The sequence below is a fragment of the Passer domesticus genome, chromosome 4, assembly GCF_036417665.1.
Source record: "Passer domesticus isolate bPasDom1 chromosome 4, bPasDom1.hap1, whole genome shotgun sequence".
NCBI classification, from domain to species: Eukaryota; Metazoa; Chordata; class Aves; order Passeriformes; family Passeridae; genus Passer; species Passer domesticus.
In genome coordinates, this window is record NC_087477.1 from 46,724,836 (window position 1) to 46,751,249 (window position 26,414).

The window sequence follows — 26,414 nt, forward strand, 5'->3', positions numbered from 1 at the left end:
ACAAGAGGACTGGGGGATGAGAGACTTCAGAGCAGCTGTTTGGAAAGGGACTGGGGTCTCTGATTGATGGAGAGAGCACGGTTGGCAGCCAGGAGGGCCAACCATGCTCTGGCAGGCATCAGGCACAGCATCCCCAGCCAGGCAAGGGAAGGGATTGTCCTGCTCTGCTCTGCACTGGGGTGACCTCACTTCAAATCCTGTGTGCAGTTTTGGACACCACAGTACAAAAAAAGATGGTGAAGGACCTTGAGGAAAAGGTGTATGAGGAATGGCTGAGGTCACTTGGTCTGTTCAGCCTGGAGAAAAGGAGACTGAGGGGAGACCCCATTGCAGTTAAAACTTCCATGAGGGGAAGAGCAGGTGCAGGCACTGATCCCTCCTCTGTGGTGACCAGTGACAGGACCTGAGGGAATGGTCTGATGCTGAGTCAGGGCAGGTTTACATTGCATATTAGGGCAAGGGTCTACACCCAAAGGGTGGTTGGGCACTCAAACAAGCTCCTCAGAGTAGTGGTCACAGCACCAAGGCTGACAGGATTCAGGGAGTGTTTGGACAATGCTCTCAAGCACATGGTGTAACTCTTGGGGTGTCCTGTGTGGGGCCAGAAGTTGGATTCAGTTTTTCTTGTGGGTCCCTTCCAACACAGAATATTCTATGATTGTGTAAAAATATTTCTAACCCTCTCTTCAATTCCTGTATTCTGTGGGCCCATTAACAGTAAATACCACAGTAATGTTTCAAGATTTTCCTTGGTTTTGAACCCTGAGATTCTGTGGAAGTGACTGCATTAGCTAAACCACTTTGAACCAATTAATATTATTTCAAGTTAAATTAGGATAGATTTGGAAAAAATTGCAGTGGGAATTGTTAATTTGTTTAGAATGGAATGTGTTGTGGTTTAGTGTTTTGGATTTTTTTTTTAATAGCATGTGGTCTTACAGTCTTGTGTGTATTATGGGAATACCTACTTGTGAATTTAATACATTTTATTTGGACATCTGAAACAACAGAAGGGAGCTTTGTCTCATTAATACCTGCTAATTAATCTTTAAATATTTTAAGCATTTATTTACAAAAATATGGTGAGTCTTTCCCTTGAATAAATTATATCTCAATTTTCCAGTTAGCTCTAGACACTTTGTAGTGACCAGCATTTTCAAGCTATGGCTATGGTGTGTTAGTTGAACAAGCTTTGGCAATAACCTTTTTTTATTAATGGAGTAGATTTGGTAGACTTTGTGTCTTGCTAGAGCTTTGTGTTATTAAGCAGAAGAGAAGTGCTGGTGCAACTGCATAGCTAATTAAGTACTTAAGGGAATTATGAGCACTTATCAGTAATTTCTCTGGTAAAACTTGGCTGGAGTAAGTTTGTTGAACACTGTTCTTAAAAATCTCAGTTCTTTCCTTCTTTACCTAAAGAAAACTCCAGGGTGGGTGGATCTGTTGTATTCAGATTAGCTTTTGGTTACAAAAGACTTTCAGGGAACAGAGTTAATGTGACAGAAACATACAATTGAGGCAGGTTAAGTTCATAGAAGCTAAAAACTGATCTCCACTGTTCCTAGAAAAAAAGTCAACAAGTTACATGTGAAGGAACAGAAATAAGTACACCTAAAAGTTCTAGCTAAGCACATACATTATATATTTACATGAGCATTTGTGAAAGCACAAATAATCTCATGAGAAGTATTTGGTGACTATTTATTTAGTGAATATTTGCTTTTAAAAAGTATAAAACCTGCCACTATAGGGTGTGGAGTTATCCAACCTGGAGAAATGGGATCTCTAAGTATAAAAAATATATATTGTTAGCTATACATATATTCTTTTGAAGGCAACTTTAAAAATTAATGATTTTCCTTAAAGCAGAACTTTTCTTAAAGTAAATATTTTCACTAATACTACCTTAATTAAAAACAGGAAAAAATCTGACTGTACAGAATTGGTGAAAGAACATGAATATTGATTTACTTTCTGGAAAAGGTTGGAAAATGGAAAAGAAAACATTATTTGAATGCAAGATTGTCCAAATTGCCTTGTAGAAGGTAATTAAATAAGCTGCTTTTATCATTCTACACAAAATTTAACTGCTGTTTCAGTGACCTTTAGAACATTAAATCCAAATCATAAAGGAGATTTTGTGGGAATCATGAGAGTGCAATGCCTTTATGATATTGCTTTTTTTCCTCCTTTGCATCAGAGCTGCTGCTCTGTTCTTGCAGCTGTGTACTGTGACTTGTCCATTGCATTCTGTCCCAAATGGAATTGAAACAAATATTTTAGTGATCATTGTTTTCCTTTAGTCAACTGGCAATGTTGGTGACCACTCAGGAAAAATATACTTCTCTATCTTTTTATCTTACAGCCTTCAACCCTCTCCCAGCACAAAAGCCAGCTTTCATTTTAGAGTAAACTGCATTGCTGTCCTATGTGGATGAGACTTACACTTTTCCTGTTTCTGTAAATTATGCTTGTCACACTTTTTAAAAATTGAGGTTATCTGCAGTATGATTGATGTGAAAATTGTAGGAGAAAGTACCTTGATCAAGAACTCCAATATCAAACTGAGAAGACAGGTCAGGGTGTATTCTTTGCTTCTGAGAGAGAGAGGGAGAGACTTCATCTCTTTGCTGCCTATTCAGTCATACCTGGAGGTATTCCCAGATAATGTATTGGGAAAACATATCTAAAGGCAAGTATTGCTGTAACTGGAAAAATTCCAGAAAATATCAGAGTTTGCATTCATTCTCAACCTCCAATTTGGTTAAGCTTATTGCTCCTGTCCATTAAACCATTTTTGTTTAAATTTTCTTGAAAATTTTCTTTTCCCATAGCTTGGATACTACTTGTGGCTGTTATACCGACACAGTGACAGTAGACCAATTCTTGTTGGTCGTGCTAAGAAACAGGCCTTTGTTTTTGCAGTTTTTGCATCTCTGGATAAGGCATGTGCATGTGATTATCATAAAATACCTATCCATATCAGCTCTTCTGAGATATGATTAGTGCGTGTTTGTTCCACCTGAACTTAGAAATGCAGGTTGTGTCCCAGATCTAATCAATTAAAGCTGTGCAAAAGTAGAGCTCAAGGATGTAACATGGAGACACACAGACATTAGCCAAAAAAACCAGTATCCTGGCAACCATTGCCTCTGGAAGTGTTCATTTTCAAGATATTTTTTATCCAGTTATTTTTCAAAATGGTATTTGCAGGTACTTAAGAATATTGAAGATGGCGGTGAACTTAACTAAGAGAATTAGTACATGTATTTCCCTGTTAAAAAGACAGAGTCTGTTCACAGCATGGCTTCGATGCTTGTTTTGGTCTGCAGGTTTTTGTTTTCAGGGGACTTAATTTTGTAACTTCTTTATTTTAAACAGATCTGAATGCCACAAAAACATCAGTGAATGTGAAAGCTTGATACAATGTACATTGTACAAGGTACAATGCTTGATAGTTGTGGAGACCTTAACCAGTAACACCAATCAACTGGAATTAGTTGATATTTTGGATATGAAACCTTTTCCCAGTCCAGTGTAGCTTTTTCTTCCCATGCTTCTTACAGTTACCTGTTCTTCTAAAGATTTCAGAACTATGAGGATTGTGCCAGCCTTTTCTACATTCAGGAGCAGTTGGTGCTTTAGTTGTTTCTTCTTGACCATCAGTTCTAGCATACTGCTGGTAACAATCAGAAATTCGGATTACAAAATGGGCGTTTGATTTTTGATTTGGTATCTGAATATAGGCACATCTTTTGATAGGCAAATGGTGCTTATGTAGCTGCAGTAACCAGAACAGCATGAGGCAGACTGATAGCTTGTCAGGAAGGGAAGGAACTTAACAAGGGAATGAAAAAGTAGTAATTTTTCTTTTCATGAGTAAAAATGCATTTTTAAACATATGCTTTAGAGGAAAAAAAATCCATAGCACTCATGCACTTTGTAGGTGAGTTTGTATTCTTTGCTATCTAAACATTAAGAGGGATCAAACATGTTCAGAAATTTATATTATTCATGTCAGTCTTAACCCTATCCAATGCTGAGACATGATTTATTTTTTTTTCAACTACAGTTCCAGAACATTGGGTGGTAGAAATAATTGAAATTTCTTACATTTGTTCTGTTTGCTGGAAGTCATTCTTAGTCAAGTCTGTTCCTCAGGCATTCCCTTAATTCAGAAGCATGTAACATCACATTACTGGACACAGCTGAAGCTGCTGGTCTCCACAGCATGTATGACAAGATCAGACTAAACCAATTTTATTATGCAGCTGCAGCTTCAAAGTTTGTGACCTTTTACAGTGCGTGTAGTAACTTTGCTTTTACAGTAAGTGAAAAATGTGTGAAGTGAGCAGGAATTAGCTGCATTTTTGGAAGGCATTAGTTTTAAAGGAAAAAAAAAAAAATCAAGTTACTGTTCATTACCTCAGTACCAGAGAATTAATTTGGATTTCTGTGAAACTAAGCCATATTGGCTGCAAACAGGAATTTGTTCTTGGAAGGATAACAACAGCCAGCCTGTTGCCCTTGTTTACACTGTAAAAGGTACATAGGAAAAGAGGGAATTGCATCCAGCATGCACTCCGTGTAATTAAAACATAAAAAGTACTGCTGGTTTGGCCTTCCTTCTAAACAAATGTCAGGGCAAATATTCAAAACTAAGGAGAGCCAAACCAAGGCTGCAAAAATCTCTGCTGTCAAAAATCTCTGTGTGAGTTAGGATGACAGTTTTTAGCAATTTCATTGCACCCTTTCTGACCAAAAGAATTCAAACATTTGTGCTTTTATTTACACCTGGATTCAAGCCCCCACTGACTTAGGTGAAGTGCATTTCAGAGGTGCTTAAAATCCCTAGGAGTTGCAGCCTACTTTTCAAGGCTGTTCATTTCTCTGCACATTTGTGGTGATGGCTGTGTGCTTGAGACTGATCCTGTCAATAGCCTGATATATGCTGTCTCCTGCTAGCTTAATGCAGTAAACCTGGAATTTGCCTTGGGCAAATAATGAACATACGAATTCATAAATGAATTGGCAGATTTTTTTTGTTTGATATTATCCCTGAGAGAAGACAGAAAGAAAGCTCATGCGTCACTGAGGACACAGATCTTTAGAGCTAAATGCATCCAGATAAGGGCATGTAAGGATGGTGGAAAATATTTGCAAAAGCAGCTGAAGAAAGTTTGCTGCCAGGCTGTCTTGCCATGTAAACCATTACTCAGGCTGAAAGGATCTGTGCTTTGGAAGATAGATTTACTAAAGTCCTTCTATTTGTTATCGTTGCTTTGTAGACATTTTGAAATTCATCCCAAGAATGTATGTCTTAAGAGTTAACTTGCTGTGGGGTATGTATGAACGCATATAAATATATATATATATATATATATACACACACACACACAGAGATATCTATTTGGACAGTTTTTAAAGTGTATATATTTAGAGAAGGAGATTCTGAGGAGGGGGTGGAAACAGAGCATCTGCAGGAAGAGCTGTGTTTCCTTATGCACTGCTTTGAGTTTTTTGTCCCAATTTAAAATAGTACTTAAAGAGGAAGAGAGAAGCTCTCCAAAGGCATTTGAAGAAATTTTAACTGGTGGTCACTTTTACAGTTAAATTTTTAAACCAACTGCTTCCTTGCTTATATCCTTAATTAAGGGATGATAATCTACTTTTCAGGCAAGTTGCCTTGACCAGGTCTTGGGTGACATTTCCCCATGGACTGTTCAGAGCTCGGGATCATCTGACACAAAACCAGAGATCTGGAAGGTTGTTAAGGACTCTGCCTCTCCTGTTAAAAGTTACCCAGGATCCCCAGGCCATTGCTGTCATATTTGAATACTTTGTTCTTAAATAAAATGCCTATGTAGCTTTGCTACATAACTTGCTCCAGGGTTTAAATGTCACTGTTGTACAGGGGAGGAAGGAGAGTTCTACATTGTTTGTGTCTAAGCTAGGCCTGTTCTTCTTCAAGTTACTGTGACTTATCATCCTCAAGGGCATGAAGAATTATTAAATACCAGCTATTTTCTGATTTCTGACATTTCATTTGATTTGCCTGTCTATCTTCATTCTCCTAATTTCCTGACTAAATAAACAAGAATTTTTGCCTCTCTGTGTGTGACAGTTTGTCACAAAAGCTATGCTTTTAAAACTGTGTTAGTTTTCTTGTTCTAAAACTTTCCAGTTTGCTGCATTTTTCTTGAAGTGCAGTGGTAAAACTGGATTCAGTGTCTAATAGCAAGGAATAAAGGAAAACAGCTTTCATGCTGCCATGCCCTAGAGTTTTTTATTTTTCCCTTTTGAAATGATAGTGTTATTTTCCAAGTTTTAATCTCATCGATTCTCAAGAGATGCATAACATGTTAATGCTAATTTTCCATTAGCATTGCTATCATGCTTTGAACATTTTCCTGAGTTTCATCATTAGAATACCTCTAGACAAATCATGAAGCTTATTGTGACAGTTGTTACCTGCAAATTAATTACAGCCTCTGCAAATTAAGTGTCATCAGCCAATTTGAGAAATGTGTTTCTCCATTTCACTTTTCCAATTAAGGCCAAAATCCTAAGTGCTCAACTTACTATATGGAGCTCTTTGAAATGCTTCATTGGACTATATTATTTCAGTTTGATAGAAAAAGAAATCACTGGTTATCTCTGAAAAGCTTTTTCAGACTGAATAGCTTTACACAGCCATATAATAGAAAATTCAGCCAGACTGTTTCCCTGATTTACTAGGGAACTTACTGCAGCTCCTGAAGGCTAAGAAGCCATAAACTCAAGTGTATTAAAGCTACTTCTTGTTGCCTATCTGCATGCCCTTCAGCCTGACAGAGAGATAAACATGAGGTTTAACGTTATTCAATTTTAATTTTGTTTTTTACATTGTTTAAAAATGGACTGTGATATTGGTTTTCTGTGTTTAGTACAGATGTTGAACTTACTAACTTTAAATTCTCAGGTACTCATTTCCCTGTGAAAAAATGTGTGTATTTGCTTAGGGGTTTTAGTTTTCAGATGTAATCAATAGTGCTTCAGAAAATCCTTTTCTTGAAACCCACTCCCAAGCACGTAGCTCATTCTTCTTTTCATACAATGTTGTGACTTACTTGGGTGAACTGTACACTTCACCTTTACAGCCTCTTGAGTCCCAAGCATAAGCAGATCTTTTTCTGGAAAAACTCTGTTTATTAGTCAAGTATAAAAATTTATGAGAATGAGAAATGGAAGCTGTTTGTTAGTGTATCACTTGGAATTTTCAAGGGGAGGATGCATGTCTCCATTAAAAGCTGGCATAGGTGAAGGCAAAGGTGAGGCCAAACTTGAAATTTGCTGCCTTGGAGTTGGCTGATTTTTGGGTTGGGTTTGTTTTGTTTTGTTTGGGTGTTAGTGTTGTTTGTTTGAGGATTTTAGTTTTTTTGTGGGGGAGGGTAGTCTAAAAAGTGACAAAACTTGGTTTCATGGCAATGCTGGCCTAGGTGATTAAGGGCTGGAAGGTGAAGGAAAGACTAAGGGAGAAGCAGCTGACACCTGCCCTCCAGCCTTCCAGCAGATGCTGAGCCTTTCTGGGGGACATTCCCTTCTGATCTGCTCTCCCCACCTTCTCCTGTCCATTTTCCTTCCACATCTTCCTTTACATTTATTGTACCAAATTTCTGGAATTACTGAGGCATCTCTTTCTTGCAGAGACCTTATCTCTGCCTCTTAACATTCTCTTGTCTCCCTGCAGATGGGACAATTTTCATGTCTCTTCCCCAAAACAGAGTGGAGGAGACTTGCTTTCTTATTTGTGACTGAGAAAGAGCCCCAGCTGAAAGCTGAGGGAATTATTTTACTTGCTGGTCACCAGAAAACAGATGAATATTTCTAGGGCAAAGAATGTAGTTCTCTGTCTCTTTGTGAAATTAAGACAAATGTCTGCTCTTCTGCTGTGATTTAATGCAAAAATGCAGTCCTTTTTACAAGATCTTCTCTGTTTTCACATTTTGCATTTACTTACAGCAATGGAATATGAAATGTATTAGTTAGGAATGTTTCCAACTGTTATCTTCTGCATCTATTAACTTAATTTCTTTTTGGCTTTTGACAGTATATGTGTGTTTTTTCATTTTTTGTAATGCTAGAAATGACCATTGAAAGCACTTGCTGAAGAATGAAGTCTCTCTAACCACAGAAACATAGAATTGAATATTATCCAAGAAAATTTGTCATCTATGTATGAGTCTTGTTTAGAATTTTGGCACCGATTATTAAATTATTAAGTTGGATATTGGAAATAAATTTTCCAATTACATGCTAGTCTGATTTTTTTCTATCTCTGTCATCTGAGTTTGTCTATTTATCTGATTCAGTTCCGTGTTTTCCATGTCATTTCCATGTAATGGGGCAGAGCCCTATTTACTCAAAAAAGGTAAAAAGACCCTGTAAACTAATATTGAACCAGTTATCAGTGTTTTAAACAATCCTGTGTCACTTCACTGGAGAAATGGGATGTGCTACAATTTTCAAATACAAAACTTCAGCAATGCTGATTTCTTCACAACTCTTAAGAACAGCTGATCTCCAGTAGAAACCACCCATGTTGGGCATTTCCAGCAATAAAGCCATCATAACATTACTGAAAAGTGTTAAATATTAGTGGAGTCTGGAAAAATAAAATTTCCCACACTGTTTAAGAAAATGGGAGTGAAACTTGCTGAAAGTGCAGTCCTATCCTGTAGGCTGGTAAGAGGAATAAATTAGCCCTGTGAATGTGAACTGCTAAATGATTGCTATTCCACTGGGAAATCTTGCTGCTGAGAACTACTTCACAAGGATGATTTTTCTTTTTCCCAGTGTATCCCAGACTGTGAATGGCTCTTCTTTGAGCAACAGCATTTATATGTTGCCTTATGGGTATGTGTTCACAGAGATATGAAGAATAAACATGAAGTTATGCAGTTATTGCAAAGTTGCTACAAGGAATTAGTTAATAAATAACATAAGAAATTAATAATTAACTGCTTTGTCTTACATCTTCCTGATCTTTATTCATCTGGTGCTTCATAGGAACCTAGTTTATCTTCCATCCCCATCACCACTTATCTAGTCATGCTTTCTCTTTCATGTTTCCTCTCATTTTGCTTTATTGCCACTGCTCATCTGTGAGTGTATGGTGTTTACAGCCATTGCCAAGCAATCCTGAGGGCTATTTTAACTGAAGCACAAATAAAGGATAGTTTCATCTTTGTCCTTAAACCTACCATTTAACCAGTAATGTGAGTTAGTAGCGACACTATAGGAAGAAAGATGTCAGACCTCTAGTTTCAAAGACGCAGTGTTGTTTTTGTCATTAATAGCAGTGATTCCAGATACATTCCTAAATACAAATTACTTCAGGAAAGCACATTATTTTTTTTTGGGTACTGTTTTGCAGGGGATTTCCCAAGAAAACAGGCAGAACTGCTAGGATAGCATCAGATGAAGAGATTCAAGGGTCAAAAGATGCTGTAATTCAGGATCTGGAGAGAAAACTTCGCTTCAAAGAAGACCTTTTGAACAACGGACAACCGGTATAAAAACATAAAATACCCTGGGGAATGGGAGTGAGTGAGGGTGGGCACCACTGGTTGTTTCTGAGAAAGGCTGCATATAAAATAATTGTTGTAGATTGCTTTTTATATAGTTATAATTTTTAATTGGATTTTCAAAATGCATTTCCGAAAGGAATGATAGCGTACATTTTGTTCTATCATTCCTCCTGTTTGACAACTTTACTTGGACTTAACAAAGCAATAGAGGTCGCAAAAATGGTGAATTTGCATAAGAAGCCTGCACAGGCTCTACCTCCAGGACTTTTTGAGCATCAAGGACCATTTGCTTTTGACTGTTCATTACTGAGTGGATGAACATGCACAGCTCTGTTTCAGTCCAGGCTCATTCTACCTTGTGCCCAGCCACTGGATGATGTAGGAAACAGTAGGTGCTAACTGGACATCAGAGGAGGTACAAGGCAGTTCATAATGAAAAACAACCCAGCTGGAATCAGGCATTGTTAGATTCTGCAGCTGGGGGGCTTCTTTTGACAGATAGAATTTTGACCAGTAGAATAGAAATAACCCATAGTACTAACTTACAGACTCAAGAGTTAATGAACTGCCTGAAAAGTCAAGAAATGAGGTAAAATGAGCATATCAACAATGGAAATGCACAGCCAAAGATCTCTGTTCCTTTTTATGCACTTAAGATGCATATGAAAGATAAAACACCAAATTCTTCCTGCTCAGAGTTGATGAGAAGCAACTTCCCTAAGAGTTTTTTACAGTTACTAAGGCACTATCTTTGAAGCAGGAATTTCTTTTAAAAGGAAAGTAATTTTAAAAATGTAAACTGTCGCCTCTCTTTTATCAATAAAATGTTTTTCCAAAAATCTGAATGTCTTGGGATGCCTTTGTGTCACTTTGAAAGGAAGTGGAATTTTACGTTTCTCAGGACAATGCCCAGAATTTTACTAAGTTTGCTACTAGATCTGGGCTGTGAACAGTAGTGGTGGAGTTCAAGAAAGCCCACTGAGTCAGACTGTCTATCAACATTGCTCCATTTTGGTTCTTAATAAGGTCAGTGCAGTGAAGTAGGGAGAATGTTCAGAGTGTCTGCTGCTGCTGTTACCTTTCTCCACTGACTGCACAGCATTTGGCAGTTTTCTGTAGCAGTTAAGCAAAATCACTGTCATAGTGTATTAGTTCCTGGATTTTTCCAAAGAAGTGGGCTGAGAATGACTGTCAATGCCTATTTTGGAAAGTGAGGGAGATGTTTGGCCTGGGCCAAACATTTGAATGGAATGTCCTGAGAATGCCCACATGGCCCAAGGTAAAAAAAAAAAAAAAAGAGACCAAGTGTGATCAGATGATGTAGGAGCTTGAACTAGATTCCTGTCTTGGGTAAATTCTGTATGTGTAATCATGGCAGTGGGCACTTGAAGAGACTGCAGAAGAAATATAAATGAAGAAAAGTTCATGATTTTCTTAGATACTTGTAACTGAGACAGTGCTGCTATCTAGTTGCCATGAGTTTCAGCCTGCTGGTTTAGCTGCAATATGACATTAAGACAAAATTAATTAAATGAGCTTTTTTTAAAAAGCAAGTGTGAAGTAGATGTAACGTTTACAATTTCCATTCTTCATTCGTTTTTAAGTTCTCTCTTTAAATTAGGTGTTTCACCATGAAATGAGTTCGTCTTCTACAAACTTGCATTTTTTTGTGATGTTGATTTGTAAGAGAGTGTCTGAAATGCATTCATAAATGCAGGAAGAAAACTAGTAATAAAATAATTGATTTATACATTAAGATTTTCCTTTAACTCGATTTCTCAGTGTAAATTGTCTTTTATAAGCTGTCTCTTTGATTTCTGAAAGAGTAAGAAGAAATAGAAATTTGAAAATCTTAAAGAATACATTTTTCTGTATTTTGGAAAAAATGTTCAAGTAGAGTAGAATCTCCTTATAATTTTTGGCCATATTTTCTGCCTTGTGGTTGTAACGTAAAAACTGAGCAGAATGACTTGGATAAGATTTGAGATGATTTGCTATGCCCTCTTCTGATGGCCATGATTTAAGCAGTTCCTATTGCTCATTCCTACCCAAGTTCCTGGCACAAGGATGGAAACAAATGGCAGAGTCAGTGTAAGGGTTGCTTAAGCCAAAAGAGCTACTTGTAATACTAAAAAAATGCATTACAAACTGTGGTAGAAAATTTCTGTTAGAAACATATTGCTGCTCTTTTTTATCAACATTACTTAAAGCATTGCTTACTATGTACTGCTTTGTAGATGGAGAAATAGTGTCTTTTCTTTCTTTTGCCTCCCCTCTCATCTCCTTTTTATTTTTTTTTGTTCAGAGACTAACATATGAGGAAAAAATGGCTCGTCGATTGCTGGGAGCAGACAGTGCTGCAACTGTCTTCAATATACAGGAACCAGAAGAAGATCCTGCTATACAGGTGACACATAACTCTACAATTTCACAGGAAAAAATGCCTTTCAGTTTTTCTTTTTTACTGACTGTGATTGTCATTAAAATAAAGTCCTACATGAGATGATAAATATATACAAGATAGGATGGTTATTGATTACAGAAGTCATATGTTATCTATTAGTGAAATAAACTGGAGGATCACATGTCTATTGCTCAGTTTTTCCATAAGGTTGAGACTTCTCAAATGTCTGCTTTCTGCTTTAAACTCTTCTGTTTATCCTGTTCTGTCCTGACCTTTAAGTCTCTCAAGGCAGAAATGCATCTACTATCTTGAAACCATCTTCTCTTTATTTGTGTAATAGGCACTTTTTGGGTGCAGACCAAAACCACAACAGAAAGTCTGCTTGGAAGGCCAGGTACACGCTCTCCATTGTTCAGATGCCAGAGCTGCTATTCAGAAATGTGTAGCATTCGTTTGCTTATGGTGCTGCACAAAGTACATTCTCCTGATAAAAACTGAGGAACTGCCATGGATATCTCTTGTTCTTCTTTCTGCCTCTTGATCTTTTCTTCTACCCTTGCAGGAAGCTCGCTCTGTTGGTGCTTCTGTAGTGAGTCCCATGGATATTCAAAAGGTTATAATTTTCACCTTTTTCTGTCTTGTGTTTTTGTCTGGTTTTTCTTTCCCCTTTCCATTCTGCTGTTCTTGGTTAATAACAAGAGGTCATCTAGCATTAATAACTGTGGAGAATTGGGCTGCACTCCAATTGTGAGGATGTTCAAGTTGTTCTAGAAGCCTGTGTGAGTGCAGACAGTTTAACAGCAATCAGCGTGTGCTCCACTATCTTTGTGCTGTAACAATAATGTACACTGACATGATACTAACTGTCATGTACTTCGTGGTTTATTTGTATGGTGCACTTCAGGGAAAAAAAAAAGAAATTTTAAAACTCTCTGCAGTTTGCAAGGTATTCCTGTCCTCTAGCATTTTTTGCAATTATCGAGGGTTATGATTGGTTCTGTAACCAATGGCAGAAACATGTCACATCATTCTCAGACCAGAGGCAGCAACAGAGGATGGGGATGTGAAAGAATACGTTCCATGAGATGCATGTTCTCTCTTAAATACAACAAGAGTCAGAGACTGGCCAAAAGTCATTTGAAAGAGTGTCTGATTTTCTGCTGACTGAGAGAAACATTGACTAATATTTTTTTCCTGCTTCTGAGCTATTTTACAGTCTGACATTTTCACTCTTATTGGTAAGATTTCAAGCAGGAATTCTGGAAAGTAACAGTTCAAGAAAGCAAATAACAGTGTATATCAGTAAATCAAAACAAATTCAAGCAAGTCAGAGTGTTTTACACTTGATGAACCTTTCTATTCTTCTTGCTATATCTTCAATACAGTTATGGTAAATTTTGTTTCTAAGGGAGGATCCCACACACAGGAGATCATAGCAACAGGAGTAAAGGGAAACAACTATCATGGACTGCCACTGTTGCAATTTTCCCTTATTTTTGTCCTCATTTTTACAGCCAACTGTAAACAATAATTTTATCCTTCTGGTTCAGCCTCTGGTAGAGTTCTATGCAAATAGCAGATGTGAACCATATGGTCTTCTAGCCATCTGGAAACAAAACCCACCCTAAATCTGTCTGTACCCTCAAGGAAATATTAGTGTGTTCCTTTTGTCTTTATGAACTGCCTCAGAATACTTTTATTCTTATAGGATTTTTTTTTTTTAATGGAAAGAAAGCAACCAATGAGTGACTTTCCCCTTATAAATTAGACCATAAGACAACATGAAATACAGTTTTTGCCTCATACCAGATGTCTTGATTGTTTCATAGGGAAGCTATTGGAGACATGGATTATAGTGTTTTTCTTCAACAAGATACAGTTTCCTTTTATATGTAAAAACTTAATGGCTTGTTAAAGATTGGTAAAATAAAAAAATCCAAACATTAAAAACATACTTTCCTGAGTAATGTGTTGAAGCTGGACACTAATATCTACCTCTTGTTTGACAGGAATATAAAGTCTCCAGCTTTGAGCAAAGGTTGATCAGTGAAATTGAATACAGGCTGGAGAGATCTCCTGTGGAAGAATCAGATGATGAAGTGCAACATGGAGATGAACCTATTGATAACAGTATGTCACCATATTTTGAGATAAAGCTGAAGCACTACAAAATCTTTGAGGGAATGCCAGTCACATTTACATGCAAAGTGGCAGGAAATCCAAAGCCAAAGGTAAGAAAAGACAGTAAATCTTTCTAGAATTTCTCTGAAGAGTTCTGTGTTCGTCCTTTATGATCAGGCTCTGGACTATGAGCTGTATCTTACAGGAACAGGAGATAGTCACACTTGACAAGAAAGAATCTTATCTGGCATAAACTGCCAAATATCTTTTGGCATAAATGGAGCTATTCAGTCAAAATCTAGTAAAAAATGCTATTATGAGGCTTCTGCTCTCAGTTACTCCCTTCTGAGACTACTTCTCAGATATTTTACCTGGAAGGAAAGCTTCTGTCATTGTCAGAATTACCTTTCAGGGTACATTTGTGGCACAGAATGCAATGCAATGCTAGAAAGCCCCACGTGAGCTGGCATAGGAGTCCCAAAAGCCTCCTCATCTTGCTAGCATGGGTAATTAGTTCAGGCATGGTAACATGGTAACCCCAAAAATATGTGGGTTTTAGTTCAGAAGGCAGTATGGTATCTCTCATTCTTCAGCATCTACACACACTAACAAGACTGGATTTTACTGGAATGTAGAAGAAGGTGTAATAAAATACCATAAGCTCCCATATATCCCAACAGCAAGATGAGACATGATGGTGAGGTTTTAATGATGAACTTCTGAGGGAGGGTTGGGCTTGGGAAGCATTTCCTTGTAGCAAATGTAAAAGTACCAGCTGCATGATGTCAGTAGTCTGGAAGAATGCCCTCTTGGATAGGTTGCATACAACCATTTCAAAAATTGCTTGGCAATCAACTGACTGATTATGCAGCAGGCAAACAGCAGCAGCTTCTTCAACTCCCCTGGCAAAGCCAGTGAAGTCCTCACAGCTCTCACAGTGACCTCTCGTGGACAGGGGCTCTTATCTTCTTAGACAAGATCAGTGATGCCCTGTCTGATACATAAAACCTTCACAGAAGCACTCGCATCCAAATCTCACATCTAGTGTAAGTTTTATGGGTGCTTAGGATTTCCAACAGAGATAAATGCTAGTGACTTTATATGCCCAATGCTATATGTGTAAGATAATGTGCAACCTGGTTTGTTTTTTTTTTTAAAGACTTTATGAGGTAGCAGAGGAAGAACAACAGAGAACTAGGGCTACATCTACATCAGCAAGGAGTGCAGACCAGAGGAAGAAAATCTCTAGAATGAGATATCCACCCCTACACATGTCAGAAGGTTTTACTCCAGGCTAGCTCTAATCTCGTCCCACAGACTGAAGCAGATGCACACTAGATGAGTTCTTGGAGCACATTTTCTGGCTTAGTTTCATCTGAAAGGAATCCAGTTCTGTGCTCCAAGAGCACAACATGATGTGAACCACTCCAAATAAGTGGATCAGTATACTTGTATCAAAAAACCACTCCTGCTTCAAACTGGACACACACACTGAGAAGATAAGCTCAGTCTGACTGAAACCAAATTTTCCATGTCTAGCATTACTTCTGAGATGACCCTAGGTAAGAGGCTGTTGTGCCAAACAAGGGTGGAATGCAAATGGGTCTGTTGCTGATAGAAGTGCAGTGTGTGCAGAGATATTCTTTCTGCCTGAGGCTTATGACTAAATTGCTAGATGATCTATTATGAGTCAGCCTTAGTCAACTTCACCGTCCCCTAATTTCCACAGTTTCCAATTAAGGTGTAGTTTCTCTGTCTGATTTAAGACAGATGAAAGGGGATGTCTCCTTTCCCTCACTGGGGTGATAAGGATTGCACAGCCAAGAAACCACATTCCTAGCACTTCCCCTAAAGCATGCCCTTACAGAGGAGATCCGATGTGAGCCCCTGTGATTCACAGCCATGTTCTGTTTCCTTGCAGTGTCAAAGCCTGCACATTAAGAAGTGATTTGCTCTTGCACCTGGAACTCTGGCCCTTTGTTCCATTCACTCACAGATGCTTTGTGTAATTTGTTAAGTTGCTTGGGATGGAACCAATATCAGTCCTGTTGTATGGGTGCTTGTTAGCCAGGTTTCACAAATGTCCAAGGCCGTGTCTCCCCCTCATCTGCCAGAGCATTCCAGGACAGTAATTTTGAAAAGCTAAATGGCTGAGGGCTGCCCTTCTGCTGTTATTTGTTGAAGCTGGAAGTGTTGTTTGTGAATAAATTTTTTACTCTGGTAAATGAAAAGCTGGAAATAATTTACTAACTTGAAGCTCCTCCCTTCTAAGTATTCTGTCAGGTCTGCCAAGGAATGGCTTTGGGAAGGACTGCAGTGTTTCTAAAATCTGGCATTCATTACAAGGGATTTTTCTAAGCAGAGTTATTGGCTTGATTATTTTTCCCCTGAACATGCCATGTAAATTGAAGACTGATGTGCAGACTCTGTCTTCATATGTATGACTTTAAATCTGAGCCTACTCTTTGTTATAACCTTTGGTGTAATATAAAACTATTTTCTCATTGAAATGAGAAATCTGTGGTTCTACAGGAGGGACTATGGAATACTTCTTTTTAAGGGATTATTTCTCCTCAGAATTCAGATAGTGCCATACAAGAGGTTAATTGATACACAAATGTTACATAAATCTCATACTGCTCACTCTTCACATGGCTGAATATAATTCTTGGTGATTAAAAAAGCTTGTGCTGCCCAAGCTCAAACCCCTCTTTGTACTGTGTATACCATTGTATTCCTAGTCATTGCACACTGGTTTCTGAAAATCTGGTGTAAATAAAAGCAATCCAGCTGCAGTCTTCAGTTCTTGCGTAGTTTAATGGTACATTTATTGAAAGTTATCCTAGGAGGAAAATACTTTACTGCAAGGACCATTGTCTCCTGCAATGGTACTGTTTTACTTATTTACTCCATGTAAGATAAAGGTAATATTAAGAATTTATTGCTCATATGGGATGCCAATGCTTTTAAACTCAGTTGATATAAGTTTTGGACAACATATACATGATGTTTGGATAGCTGGTTCAGTTAATATTTGTGTGTATTTCCATGCGTGTCTCCTGATATTTCTGATAAGTGTACTGTTATTAAATAGTTACTACTTAATGCAGTAGATTTCCAAGCAACATTATGACACATGTAAAGCATGCAAGTTAAAACTCATTTTTTGCAGCAATGTTGTTTTAGCACCCATTAGGATGTGTATATAAGTGATCAAATATCTCTTCCATCTCCAGTAAGTGCTCTGTCAGCAGACAAGAAGATGACTAAACCTTTTGTTCAGGCCACAGAGTCTCTGCAAGGCTGCTGACAGACAAAATGGGAAACAAGTATAACCAGCTATTGAGGAAATGAAATCATTTCAACTTACGCATAATGCTTGTTAATATAAAAATCATACACAGTAATAAATATTTAAGCAAAATTTCCACTGATTTTCACCAAAAAACCTCCATTGTTTTTTGTGAAATTCAAAAGTATACCCTTAACTTTGCCCCAAGTGAGTGAATTTCAAGCCTTGAAATGTTGGCACACATGAAGAACCCAGCAGATTAAACTCTATCAGGAATGGAATTGCACATTGCTCTGTCACTTCATTTTTTACTAGAGAGTCAGCACCCTTTCTTCACTCTTAAGACCTAAATTCCCACTTCAATGGGTTGGCCAAAATGTGTGTTTTGCTCATGCTGAATAGTCCCAGCAGGACCAGGACAAATACAGTTGTACTTTGAATGAGTTGGCCTCCTAAAAATGATGTAGGTATCTTCACAAATGTCTCAAATGCTGAACACAATTGATGTTATGTGTAGTACACATTTCAGAAATGACAAGTAAATAATGTTCTACTTAAATATGGATTTGGGCAGCTGAATACAGCCTTCCTAATATAACATTTTTCTGCTATTCCTCTGTGTGTGTTCATGCATACCCAACATTTACTTTTGATTCCAGCAGATATCAGTTTGGGATTTTACTTTATTATTATAATACTAAAAAAAAACCAAAACAAAACAATACTCCTGAAAGCTAGGTCATTTTTTTTTCCCTTCAAGTTTGAGGTACTAAAAGTACATTTATTTTGTGTGCAATTCATGGATTACTGTAAGATATTATCCTGCATACATCATTTTTTTGGCTCATTGAAAGTATATCTTGGGTCAGCCAGAGAATGAAATTATGTATCAAAAGTGCTGGAAAAGCCCTCTGTTTGATAGCCAACTTAACAGTTCTGTGCAGCTTGGAACTGTGCTGCTGTTGGCACACAGTTGTTAATGGATGTCGCTGTGCTGCTTTGCTTTGAAGTATTTCCTATGACTTTGCAAAGCTGCCCACTTGCGTGGCTGGCCTGTCACATTGTTAGGGATGACATTGCTAGGTTCAATCATGTCATTGCACTGAGCTGGCCCCTCCACACACTGAGCTGCTCACTGCCAGTGGGAGCAGCTCTATCCCTTCTGGCATTTTGGTCCAGTCCAGTCAGCGTAATGGATATGAGACAAAACAGGTGTTTCAACAGTGAGATCATTGCTTCTATTTTATCCATCAATGAATTAATTAGGCCTATCATTATCTTGGGTTTTTTATTTATGTTTTTATTTTCTGAAAAGAGAGCAAAAGCATTCTCAAGTTTTTTCTGCAACTTCTTCAGATTTAGGCAAAATAAATGTAAAGTTAGTAATCTCTGAAATCAGTTATCTCTTCTTTGTAATGACGTTTAGTTTCAGTTTTTGAAATGTTCAGCCCTTATGCACCTGTACGTTCTGTTGGAAATCGTTCAGGCTGTTGTTTCTCTTTGGACCACTGATAATCTTGTAACTGTTAGTGAAAGTGAGTCATAGAAAGAGGAGCTGATCAAAGCAGTTTTCTTTTACGACTTACCAGAGAGTTTTTCAGCAGTTAATTTCGTTAGTGTTGTTAAATGAGAAATTATGGCAATGAGCACCCACCTCTTACCAGCTGTGCTTTGCTTTTTTCCCCTGTAGATTTATTGGTTTAAAGATGGGAAACAAATTTCTAAACGAAGTGATCACTACCGAATTCAAAGAGAACCTGATGGAACTTGCTCGCTGCATACTGCAGCCTCCACCCTGGATGATGATGGGAATTACACTATTATGGCTGCTAACCCACAGGTAAATGAAGGTTTGGCTCTGGAGCAAACATCCTTCTGGACATAAATCTTCAGAAAACTATCTCATCTCACATATGCATGATTTAATTAAATGATGAAGTCACTGTAAAGTATGCAAGTTAGATTTCTGTTTTCATCTTGCATCAGTAGGGTGGGACCTTTCTATCTCCAAGAGATTAGCAACTCAACAGTAGTTTTTTTCCTATGGGTAAGGTTCCAGGAGGAGGGGTATAATTTTTTAATTACTCTTACACTAGTTGTTTCAGCTGATAACATCTCAGTATTCTAACTGAGCACATATATAGAAAGGGAGAAAAAGATCCAGTTTACCAGCAGAAGCAACCCAATCCAGCAACTTCTTTCTTTTGTGCACCCTACTCGCTGACTGAGGCCAATTTTTTTGAAATGAGTGGGAGTATATCACACCTCAACATGCTTACATTAGGCAGACTGCAAGTCTCTAAAGCAAAAAAAAAAATCTAGCACTATTATGTAGCAGTCCCGTGTTGATCTTAAACAGTGCATTTCTGAAACACAGAGTGTTACTGGTTTAGCAATTTTTCAATGCATTTTCAAAGCATTTTTTCTTTGCAGATTTAATACAAGAGTTGAGGTACACAGCAGAAACCAACTAGTTCATTAAACATAGCCAAACTTGCAGGTCACTCATCCTATGGAAGTCACTTTTTCAATCCACTTTTCCTACACCACAGCAAATTGAAGGGCAAGAGTTGCATGTGAGAAACCAAAGCAGTAACATAACTTTTGGGATGTAATGAATTATTTTCATCTGTAGTGCCAAATATGTTGCCAAAACCAGGCCTGCAAGCAGAATCACCCTGTAGAATAACAAACTGTATCACTGAAACAGAGTTTAATCTAAGCAGGAGTGTTGTGCTCTGTTATGCACGTTGCTAGGTTACTCAGCATGACGCTGCCATTTTTGTCTCACTATTCAGCTTGTCAGTCCTGCTCATACTGCAGAGGGCTTGGGAATATAAGGGCTTGTACACACAGGCAACACACAGAGAGCAGCTTTTGAGTGGATTCTATGAACTGCAGTGCTTAAATATAGGTGGTTTAATTGTTATTTCTACATATGTAAGTAAAAGAAATATTAATGAAATAGTGTAAGGCCATGGAATTGTTCAAGCTGTGAGCTTTTACACATAGATGACTTTGTTACCAATACTTGGTACCATTTAAGTTGTGAAATTTCACAACAGGTTTAAAATATGCATGCTCAAGGTAAGAAATATTCCTGTTCATCTTCCTCTAAGTGTAGTCTCAGTTCATGCACAGAGTTTCCCTGTGTAGTGATACTGTGTGATCCGAAGTCTTGGAGAACTTGGTGAACAAACTGCCTTTGTGTTTGGGCACTGTACTCTGTCCCTGAATATTTACAGCCTACTTTGGAGCATTTGTTGTTCTGGATAATGTTCATTCAATGACACAACAGTGACCCAGGTTACCAGTCACTGATGGCACTGCTTTGTTAGTGGGTTTTTGGATGTACTAAAATGAGCTGGGTTTGTGCGGTTCCCAGCTTGGAGCTTGAAAAAGCAGCTTTGTTAAATGCTAAAATTCTGTGCTTGTGCTTTTTTCCTCTCTTTGGAGAAGAACCAGAAGCATCCTCCTTTTTACAGTGTAATTCCCAAGCAAACATACTTATCTCTTCCACTATTTGCTTGCTTTTACTATGCATTTAACAGTACAATGGAGGCAAAGAAGGGCAGTGAGTTAATGTACTAGCCTTTCACACTGAAGGATCTGGATTCCAATTCTTTTAAGTCATCCTGAGTGGAAATAATTTTGGCAGACTTCTCAATTCTAATGGAAAGTTGTCCACGTCTCAAAGCTATCACAAACTTAGGCAAATTTGGCAATCTTTCCTTAAGAAAGTGAAGTACGTAAATATAAGGGAGCTCACATCAGAACTCTGATGGATTGGTAGATATTTGCTAGGCTGTTGCTGTGTTTGGTCATTGCTATTGGAATCACCAAACTTTAGAGCAAAAGATGTATTCTCAGCTGATAGAAATCAGTTTTATTAAAGGATTCAGTTCATAAAAGCTCTGCCAGTCCATGCCATCTCATGACCTGGGCTAACATAATGGGATTTATGTGTAAAATGCCTTGTTGACAGACCCTGGAGATTGTCCATGGTAGTTAACACAGCAGGGCCCATTGCCTACGGCATAAAGTGCAGTGAGCTGGAATTAAAGTTCTGACACACCACTGGGGTTTGTTGTAAAATTTGCCATAGAAGTCAATCCAGAGCAAATGGACCCTGGGCCTAGACAAACACAAAACCCTGCCTGGTTTAGGCCTTTAGTTAGAGATTATATCCCTTAACTGAGCTCTTTGTATGAACAGTATGGACTTGCATAGAGTTATTTTTCACCTTCTTTCTTTTTATCCCATTCCCTCTGCTTCTTTGCATTACAAACCCAGTCTTCAGGCTGGAGTTCCCTTAGTTTCTAGGACATAATCTCATTAATTACTTCCCACTCATTGCTTCCATCCTCTCCATCCTGTGACTTTTCTGAAATCTTTGGCTTCCTGCTTAATCTTCCCTATCCAAATTCCTTATTGCCCTTTGTGTTTCCATTTGTGACACCATCATGTACTGGGATATGCAGAAATGATCCCAAACTATGTGTATTCATCACCTGCCAGAAAAATACTAATATGTAGTGGTACCGAAAATAGAAATTCATTTGTTCCAGATGTCTTCAATGGTCTTGTAACATAAGGGGAAAAATAAAGTTTTTACATAAGGAATTGCTGTGGGTCTTTCACAATGGCTTATTTTAATGCAGGGATTTTACTTCTGGACTAAATGGGTCATGGGAATAGAAGTGGGACACAGACTTCATTTCTAAGGGAACATAAAAGTTGTTGCTATTTGACAGCTGCTTGTGAGCCTGGTGAAATTGTTTTTTGATGGGCTTTGGACAGTTCTTAAAGAACTGCTATTTGCAACCCCGCAAGTACTGTGATAAAAATATTTGTCACTTTTATGCTGGCAGACTTGAGTGTGGAGCTCACAGCTTAGAGCTGAAATACACTGCAAAGCTGATGTGGATGTTGCTTTACTGCTACCAGCCCAGGGGGCAGAGATGTTATTATGACCACCAGATGCCTTCACCCCTTAGAAGGCAGCCCCATCCCAAATCTGTTAGGACTAGTGCTTGTGGTGGAGAACCTGTCTTCTAAAACACAAAGTAAAAGAAAAAAGGGGGCCAAATACACCAGAGCCATGTTTTATTTATCTTTCATTGAAAATAACCTGAATTATCACCAAAGTCCATCAGCACAGCTGTGCCTTTCAGTGCAATTCCTCAAACCAGATTCACTCTGCAGAGAGGACCTGTTAAGTACCTGTCAAATTATTTTGGCTTTCATATTAATGAGGGGTTTTTTGAGTTTTGAACCCACCGGATCAAGTAGTTCAATCCACTTTGGAGGCAACAACTGCCTCTGTTGGTAACTGCCAACACTCACCATGGGCCATCTTCTGCCCACTTGCCACACACAGAGGAAACCTCCTGCCCACATCAATAACAGTCAATAAGAACTTGGAACTTGATTGCCAGTGGTATTAACAGTCATTTTTTAAAAAAAACAAAACATGAATGTATTATAGTCACAGTCATTCCAGTCTGCTCTGTGTTAGACTGGAAGCTGATAAAATGGGTAGGGGAAAAAAAGGAACAGATCAGATTGAACATTTATTATTACATATTTTAAGTCTTTTAATATTCCTTCTCTATCATCCTAACAGGGCAGAGTGAGTTGCACAGGCAGGCTGATGGTTCAAGCTGTAAATCAAAGAGGCCGCAGTCCTTGGTCACCTTCAGGTCAGCCTCACATAAGAAGGTATTTGATGCATTTTTTTTCTTTTAATAATATGGATTTTGCAAAATAACTGTGGCAAAGTAAAGAATGTGAGGTAAGCAGGTAAGTTAAAAGCACGGCATTCAGGAAGAAATGTGACCTCTGCTGTCTGAAAATTGCTGCAGAACTTGCACACTCAGAAGTATAAATCTGAAATGCCATGACTTTTAAATATCTTTACATTTCCCTGTGTGTCCTCCTCCTTTCTCTGTGGTGTTTGCTAGTTACTCTGTATCTCAAATTACACTATCAGCTATTGGGAAGGCTCTTGTCACTTAGGCTTTTTAAAAATATTTCGTGTGATTAGGATTCTACCAGGAATCCCCATCTTCTGCAGCTTCTAGGAAGTGTTCATTTAATAACTGCATGCCAAAGAGGTTTATCAGATTTGCATTAGAAATATTTTAGTATTTCAGTATTTAATATTTCAGTTCAAGTTCTTATAAGGAATTATGAGTCAGAAATAAAGTATTAAACTTATCTTTGGTGAGTTTACAGTTATTTTCATACGAAGCTATGGGTTATGTTTGTGGACCATAGAAGGGAATTTTCCCTTCAAATAATTTTTTTCTTTGCCCAAAGCATTTATGAGGCTGTTTAGCTCAGCTTAGACAGCTTTAGATGATACAAAAAAGTTGATTTTGGTTACCAGAACTGTTTCAAGGGCTCTGGTTTCTAGATTCTGTTGTAGTGAGGCATGTTTTTTGTTTAATGCTTCCAACAGCCATAGAATCTCAATATTGCCCAACTAATACACAGAGTATACTAATATACAGAGTACATGTAATTATACCGTCAGTGTACAACCAGGAGAGGATTTCTTTAACAGTTAGTACTGGTACGAACTGGTACTAGCATGTAATGTACAACTGCTGCATGTAAAACAGGCTCTTTCCCCCTCTGCTAGCTATAAAGTGTTAGGAAGTGAGACTGGTTGGTTAAAAGATCTTGTCAGTCTTATTCCTGCATGGAACAAACTGCAACCCTGAAAGCATTTCCCAGCATTTCTCTGAGATGGCCACCAGCTCCCTCTGCAGTGTGTCTTCTTGTGTTAAGCCCAAAGCTCAGAGTACCTCCGGAGGGGAATATCCTGCCAGGCTGCTCTGAGAGAACAGCACAGAAAAGGCTGGGATCACCTGGCGTAGCCTCTCCAGTCACTAATGCACTTAGCAGCTCCAGGTAATGGGTACAAATGGAAAGTCCACATTAACCCCTGAAGGGAAAAGCTGCCATGAAGAATCAGGTTTCAGCTGAATAAGTCAGTGCACACAGGGTGACAAAGGGGAAAGACCTTTAAAAGCAAAGATGATGGGAAGGTAGGTAGGGGTGAAAGCATCAAGCAGCTGCCACTCCTGCAGCTTCCTGAAGGACAAAATGTGAGGGACAGAACCCCCAGGTAATAATGGAGGAGGCTCTTTTCAATCTCTCCAAATGCATTCAAAGTCCAAGGTCACTTCTGGCTGGTATTTTATTTTCTAATGGAGACAGCCACTCAAGCAGCCACTATTGCTTTGTGTCCAGTTAGTAATGAATTAGAAATAAGGGATTTCTGTAGAGCAGTTTAATTAAAATTAGAGCAATTATTGGGGTAAAATAACCATGTGAAGGGCTTATCCCATTATCTTTGCTCTGGAAGAGCAGTTTCTGTAAGCATTCAGCACAGAATCTGTTTAGTGACAGTTCTCACTACGCCCACTGGAGGGTTCACCCAAGACTGATGAAATGAGAACACATAAAACCTTCCTAAGACAAAGTCCTGCCACTGGCTTTTCTAATGTAATATGCCAAATTACTGTTCTCCCATATACTGTGGTATTTGTCATGTCTATTGCATTTGACTTTTGATAAGTAATATTCCTACGGCACTACGATATTATAAGATTTTCTGCTTGAGAGTAACAAAATCATTTGTTTGCTTCTTTTACTACAAGTGTAATTATTAGCTTAATGAACTTTATTACTTGTTACACTGTTGACAGGCTTTTTTTCTGACTCTTACAGAATGTTTTCTGGCAGAACTATGGGGTTTTATTTCACTCTTAATATATTTTTCTGACAAACATATAAAATACATTTAGCTGACAAACATCACTTTCTTAGTATCACTTGATGTGGACAGCTACTTTTGAATTTTTTGATGTGTACAAAGCTTGGACTCAATCCCTTAGATGACAAGGCGCTCAACAAACATTGTGTCACCTAAGCATGGCAGCCAGAGTCCAAAATAAATCATGAAATACAAGAGATTTAAAAACTAAACATTCCTATCACCCTGCTCTCAATTAGGGGATAAATTTGAACTTAATCTCCTTAATTCTAAATTAGTGATCATTACTATATGGCCAGTCATGAAGTCTTCTTCATCTCCTTACTGAAATTCCCGTGCATTGTACTGTACCAACCCGTGGAGTCTTACATGGTCTCAGTTGTGCTGAAGCTGATCTCTGCAATGCAATGGCTGCGTTGCAACTCCAAAGAGCCCACGATGAATCCAAGTTATTCCAGTCTTTTGCAATTTGTCATTCTTAGACATCTGAAGCTACTTGGCTCTACTCATTTCATTATTTGTTTAAAACCACAAAATGTTTTAGAATTGAAATTACCCTAGTTTCACCACGCAAGGCAAAGGCTAAAAAAAGAGTCTGTGATTTTAGGGTAAACTTACCAAGAGGCAGAAATGCAAAATCTGTATTCACAAATTCTTAACTTCTCTGTTTTCCGTTTTATTTAACACAAATTCCCCACACACACCTCCCAATTTTGACCAGTGCTGCCTTTTCCTGCAGCTGTGAGTGGGTGGATTCCACACTTCTGTGGTGCCAGTTCACCTGTTTGGCTCAGCTTCGCAAAACCTTACGAAGCACCAGCTACTTGTACTTGGTTGGCATCTTATCAACAGGATGCTTATCAATAATGTGGAGGCAGATTTTGCTCAAGTTGCTTGAACTGTGCAGCACTCACTTGACTAGATACTATAATTTCTAGTTGGTCTTGCAGAACTCATTACCAAACAATATCAGTATACTTTTTCCTTATTGCTCTCCATCTTCCATCCCATCTACCTGCACAAGGCATCTATGTCTCCAAACCTGATCAGCAGCTCACCAATTAAAGCTCAGAGTTGCTTATGAGCTGCCATGTTGGACCTACTGAAGTGACTTTGGACATGTTCAAGTGGCAAAAACTGTGAGGTGCTCCAGACACAGATTTAGGCACCTGAAGAGTTACATGAGCTCTTAGTGTGTGCAGGGATATTATTCTGTGTTTCCCTTTTCAATATCCAGTCCTA

The 26,414-nt window shown here is 38.3% G+C and overlaps 1 protein-coding gene across 8 annotated transcripts in view; it reads left to right on the forward strand.

Annotated features, from left to right (window-relative positions):
- Positions 1 to 26,414, forward strand: part of PALLD (palladin, cytoskeletal associated protein) — a 189,541-nt gene that overhangs the window by 155,383 nt on the left and 7,744 nt on the right. For 6 of the 8 annotated variants that reach the window (XM_064417660.1, XM_064417659.1, XM_064417655.1 and 3 more), the window contains 6 exons: positions 9,416 to 9,551; positions 11,875 to 11,976; positions 12,536 to 12,586; positions 13,983 to 14,204; positions 19,077 to 19,226; positions 23,013 to 23,107. In XM_064417660.1, coding sequence (XP_064273730.1) covers positions 9,416 to 9,551; positions 11,875 to 11,976; positions 12,536 to 12,586; positions 13,983 to 14,204; positions 19,077 to 19,226; positions 23,013 to 23,107 — 756 coding nt within the window. The remainder of the gene's footprint in view (positions 1 to 9,415; positions 9,552 to 11,874; positions 11,977 to 12,535; positions 12,587 to 13,982; positions 14,205 to 19,076; positions 19,227 to 23,012; positions 23,108 to 26,414) is intronic. The other 2 variants (XM_064417661.1, XM_064417657.1) reach the window with 1 other exon arrangement.